At 35.8% G+C, this 6,000-nt stretch overlaps 1 protein-coding gene across 1 annotated transcript; it reads right to left on the bottom strand.

Annotated features, from left to right (window-relative positions):
* Positions 1-1,494: 1,494 nt before the first annotated feature.
* LOC137731766 (anthranilate synthase beta subunit 1, chloroplastic-like) lies at positions 1,495-4,739 on the bottom strand. The gene is made up of 8 exons (XM_068470974.1): positions 4,548-4,739; positions 4,300-4,457; positions 3,674-3,744; positions 3,484-3,521; positions 3,272-3,382; positions 3,021-3,117; positions 2,245-2,380; positions 1,495-1,699 (listed from the first exon to the last, which is right to left on the bottom strand). Exons 1-8 carry the CDS (start codon positions 4,663-4,665, stop codon positions 1,595-1,597), a joined length of 834 nt encoding a protein of 277 aa, XP_068327075.1. The 5' UTR covers positions 4,666-4,739; the 3' UTR covers positions 1,495-1,594.
* Positions 4,740-6,000: the final 1,261 nt, after the last annotated feature.

Here is a 6,000-nt window from a genome sequence, read left to right as displayed (position 1 = left end):
TTTACTGTTGGATTAGCGGGAACATGAAATTCGAATTTAAAACATCTTTTGAGAAAATATGAACCGAATCGAAGTTACGCTAACCATTATTTCTTCACAACAAGTCACTGCTTTAACATCTGCAGAAAAATATATGTTAGACTGATAAAAATGGTCAAGATTCTGTAACAAAAACGAAAACATTCAGAACCGACCGACCACTTTGGCTGAGTTTGTGCATGTGTTTACCAAACTAAATATATATTAAGGTTGATAAGTTGAAAACAAATACAAGGTTAGATGCATACTGTCGCGAATTGCTTTGACATCTGCTGCATGGTAATATCCATCTGACACAGCTCATCTTGTCTGCAGCATTATTCACTAACCCTAATACAATAGCCGATAGAATTAGAATCTTATACCAAACGTTATAACATTGGTTTAATTATATAATATACACATATATAGGGCGGATCTGTGATACCACTTTTTTTACATAACTTTTGACATAAGTTTTCGTAGAACCCGCACCGAACTGTATTTCAACAACTTGAAAAGATAGAGGGTCATATGATTTCAGATTTGAGTGTTTTTTGGTAGGCATGATTTTTGAGGGAAAACTTAAAAGATAAGATGGTTTGGATCGTTGATATACATTACAACGTGGGCAACACAAAAACTTGTGTTAAAAAAGTAGGGTCACGGATCCACTCCCCCATATATATATATTTAGTTTTATCTTTCACCCAAAACCAGTAAAGTTACAATTTTATATTGCAAGTTAATAGTTTTTGTTAGATTTGGTAGGTCAAAATGCCTCAATGCAGATTATTTAACGATAGTAGGCGAGCTAATAAAAAGATTAGGCGAGCTTAACTAGCGCTTCAGAGAACACTACTCAGGCTTCCAAACGCCTTCGCTAGCCAAAATGTATTGGATGAAAGAAAAAGTAAGTTGCGATGGTGCTAGGGTTGGTTTTGTAATAAATATGATTAGGTTGGCTCTAAGTGCTTGTACTTTAATTACTTTCGACAATTACAAGAAGCAGATTTTGCTGTTTTGTGGACTTTATTGCATGTCTTCGACATCAGATCGGACCATTCTGCTTGCTTTTGCCTTTGTCTTCGCCCACGCGAGAGGGCTAATGCCTTTGCCTTTACATATCTTAAAATAAATGGATAATTAAATGGCTTAAACACATCTTAGTGCCTATTTGGTTCGCAAATTATACTAAACGCAATTGTATAAATGATAATATATGAAACTACTAAGAAACAAGATCATTCGAATCATTTTTCGGCCCATGTAAGACTTGGGAAACAAGCAACTCACAAGCAATAGGGAGACCGAGATGTACGAGCAAGAACCATGTTCAAGAAACTGAGAATTGTAAGGGCAGTGCTTTTCACACCCCCTTTTTCACTTCATATACGCCCCTCTAGTTTTGTAGCCGTTAGATTTAACAATGAAAGTAAAATCAACAGTCAAGATTAACAGAGAGTGTGCACAAGGTAAAAGAAAGTGCATTGATAACAAACTTGACTCATAATACATGTGGGTCTTATCACCATGCTACATTACATTGTGCAGAATCTGCAGATCAATCAAACCTCTAATTCTCAGATTCAGACTCTTTTTTCTCTATCGATTTAATAAAGTTACGCACGATTGTCTTGCCTTGAGAAGTTATGATACTTTCAGGATGAAACTGAACCCCCTGCAAATTTCAAAAACATTTGGTTAGAAAGGAGGCATAGAAATCAGATTCAACAATTTAAGAGTTAATCACATTAAAACTAATTTGTTTGGGGCAAACCAGCTGCAATCCATCATGGCAATTTTTTTTTTTGTTTCATGAATGTAACGTGTGTCAATGCATGTCAAAAGAAACGAAGAGTACCAGCTAACTGAACATCAAATTTTACGTTACATGATTAATGATTTTATATCGTGCAATATTGGTTCCAGCATGGTACACCCTGCCTCAAATTCAATAAGCGCCAAAATTTACGTATAAAGCTACAAATTTTCAACGCAAAACATTGTCAGTAACCTAATAAAGGAATCTAAGGATTAGAAATGACGCCCACGGCAACTGCCTCTCAATCTTATGACTCTCTTCTTTATATGGTACACACTTGTGTATTGAAGTGCATTTTCTGTAGCCAAGGCAACTTATAATTTGTATTATCTAAATAGCACAACATTCTACCTATGCATAATAGTTTGAAAAGAGAAAAGAAAAAGGAAACCGTTTCATACTTGAAGATGCTTATATTTCTTGTGACGAGCAGCCATTATCAGTCCATCCTCTGTCCATGCTGTAATTTCCAGTTCATCACCTGGGAAACTGTCCTTATCGATTACAAGACTGTGATATCTGCCAGCAGTGAAAGGGCTGAAAAGACAAAAGGAAAGTTACTTGTTACTTGAGTTAATGCACAGGATGGTTGAGAGTTCGGAAGGATATTCTTCGTCAATTTAACGCTAAGCAAGGTCTTCTCATACTAGTTTATTATTCCATTACATTACAAACAACGGGAGAAACCTCATAAACTAAATCAAACATTTCCTTTAGCAACCAATCCAACCTAATATATGGTACCGTCAACCAAACACCAGCCCCTACATGTTACTTTCAAATAATATATGGCCAAAGTAGTAGGATTTTTAGATTAATGTGCCCATATATAATCAAGAATTTCAAATACAACTTAGCATTTGCTACTAAGCTTGCACAACAATGCCATTCAAGAAATGACTGATAATGAAATGCATTTTATGCAACATTAAAGCCAGCTTACACGAAAGCCACAAGGAACTATGGTTAACAAACGATCAACAAAGGTACAAATAGAAGTTTACAACAAGGTACTGCAATCATTCATAACGTAAAAAACAAAAGAAATGTAAAATGTGAGCAATGTTTGGAAATACTTAAATAATAAATAGGATTGTTAATATTTGCTGACGGTTAGGGTAAAATTTACACTAGGAAGACATAAATAGGCATCACAAAAGGACAGAAAATTTCATACTTTGATAATCCTGAAAACAAGCTATCTTCCTCCTCGTTATAATATACAGGAGAGCTCTTCCCATGCATGACGCCAAAAGGAGAACGAACAATTTTCCCTGCAACGCCACAGACCCACGTGGATTATGATAAAGCCCACAATAAATAAGGGTACAATGAAAAGATACCATAGATAATCAAAGTATGTAGTCAAATGCATAACAGAAATATAAAGATTGTTAAAAAGCCCTTATCAAATGCAAGATGACTTACCTCCAAAAGCCTCCCCGATGCACTGCAAACCCATACATACACCGAATAAGGGTACAATGGGCCCTAGCTCCAACACAGTTTGCAATGATATTCCAGAATCCTGAGGGGTGCCTAAAAAAAGGGAAATACTAGTGTCAAGATCTAATAATGAGTGATTGTTTCCTTTCCGAAACATCTACCTATGAAACATCACCAAAAGGTGCAGAACTGACCTGGCCCAGGAGAGATTAGCACTCCTCTGGGATTTTTCCTGTAATAATGGAAAGAAGCAACAGTTAGTAAAGTCAGATTCCTCGCAGTCACAGAGAATATATCTTTATATCATTATTGCTTCGCCACCCAATACACTGCGCTTACGCATCAGAAAAAAAGTGATTAAATAGGTAAAGTACAACTACTTACCTTTTTAGTTCATCAACACTTAGTTCATCGTTCCGATAGACTTCAAAGAGACATCCCAACTCTCCCATATACTTCGCATCAAAGAAAGGTATTAGTACAACGTCTTCTTGATTTGCAACCATCAATAAATAAAAGGACAGATAGACTAATTATGTCGAACTGCTTCGGGAATTCCCAGTCCCACCTGACTCTGGAAGAGGGCTTCTTAAAAATCTAGAGTACTTAAAGCACATGAATTCAAAATCAAACGCATGTTCGGTGAGCATTCCTTGAATGATCATACATAATCTTGTTGCATTCTATTAAAAATTGAAAATCAAGGCGTCTCCTTTTCTATCTTCTCTCTAGTGCAGCAGTCACAAACCTAAAAGAGTCACAATGGATGGTTTTTGCAGCTGTTATATTGAATTTTTGGCTCTAGAAGGTCAAACCTCCTCTATTCGAAAAGGGAATACTCCGTGAATACAGAAAAGAGAAAACAAACATTCTGTGCAAAATAACTAGCAAAGTGGAAGAAAAAAGATGTGAACTACTAACTCTATGTACATAAAAAAATCGAAAATTTAAATTCATCATTGTTCATGAAAGGAGGAAAATTCGAAGAGAAAATTAGTTATATTGGTAACCTGGCAGAGATTGTAGGTAAAGCTATCATAATTGTCAATGACAATGATGGGATTCTTGACCCTCTTTTCGGCAACGGCTGGCTTCGAGTTCTGTTCGGAGTCGGCCATTGAAGCTTTTGCGGCAAACCCATTTCCCAATTTCACACCAAATCGCAGTCCTGCACACAAAAACCACATCTTTGTGTCAATTTCACATAGCTGGGATGAGAGAGAGAGAGAGTGCGCGCGCGTGTGTTTTAGAGAGGTACGTGAGAGGGAAGAAGAGGGCACGGCAATGGAGGTAGGACGAGGGGTTTGCAGGGTTTTGAAAGAGAGAGCGGGTTTTGATTGTATGAGAGAGGACTGAGATGTCACTGTGGCCGCCATTGCTAGACAGAGAGAGAGGAGAGACGCGTCGCTTGAAATTCTTCAGTCCAATTGCATTTTGGTGACTTTAAACTTTGGAACAATTAAAGTAAGACATTAAAATGATTGGTTGTATGAAAAATTACCTTAACGAGATGAGAGATTCATCACCTCAATGTTTTGAGGTCACATTAAAATACGCCCTGAGCCCTCGGGTTAGTAGAATACATCCACATATGATATGTGCATAACAAACCACAATTAGTGCTCAAATCAAACAAGATTATAAAAATAAAAATACTAATGGAACAATATCATCCTAATAGTTGCAAATCTTTTACATATGAAAGACAATCCCTTGTTTAGTATGCTTAAACAAGCTTGGAATCTTAAATTGTGAGAAAGGGCACTAAAACATGAACAAGAGGAATCCACCGAAGAAGATCCTTTGCATTTTAGAAGAAAATAAAGAGCTTGGACAAGATCGATTAGCTGAAATTGAAAAAGATGATATTCACAAGGAGCTTGTAGCTTTTTTGGAGAAGAACATTTTTCCTTGCATTTTAAGCTTGAGTTCGAATTCTCCCAACACCAATGTCGTTTGAACAAAAAGATGCAAGTCTTACTTTAATTATGATGTCTTAAGTAACAAGTTTGTATCAAAAAGAAAAATTAAAGGCTAAGCAACACATAATATTTGAGAATATTTCAAAAATCATCATGCAGTTAAATTTAAAGTACTTGAAAAAAAAAATTGAAACATTGGGGTGGAATTAAAAAAGAGCATTCTCCATTCAGCAAAATTTGAGTAGATTCGGTGAAGATCCAAACAAAGCTAACGTGGTTTTGCAAAATTATGGATAATCATATGTATACATCAAATCACAGAAAAACTGAAATATCTCTGTGATTTTTTTAAAAATCTATAAAAATTGACTACCGTAACAAAATCACCATTAGATCTCTTTTAAAATACGATAGATAATATGCGTGGTCTATTTTTCAAACTCAAAAGTCCATGAAAACTTACCTAACTTCCCTTTTGAAAAATTTGCGAAGACGGCTCTTAAACTAAGTCCCGACAATTACACTATTGAGTATTTACAGCTAGCTCTTATATGGGTAGGTAAATTTAGATTCTATTTTGAAGAAGGGGAAAAAAAATATTTTTCATGCCATACACACCATGTTTAATTATGTTAATCAAGAGACCGAAATAAATGAAACAATTCAAAAATCTTTGCCGTCTAGAGAGATAAACAAAAACAAAAAAAATCTGTCGTGCCCTTAGCTTTGAATCCGCAACAATCTTCTTAACAATCCTTCTTGGTCTCTTCTCTTTTTCTCCTTCCTCGT

The sequence above is a fragment of the Pyrus communis genome, chromosome 4 (assembly GCF_963583255.1).
Source record: "Pyrus communis chromosome 4, drPyrComm1.1, whole genome shotgun sequence".
In the NCBI taxonomy this organism is placed as follows: domain Eukaryota; kingdom Viridiplantae; phylum Streptophyta; class Magnoliopsida; order Rosales; family Rosaceae; genus Pyrus; species Pyrus communis.
This window is presented reverse-complemented; position numbering and strand designations above follow the sequence as displayed.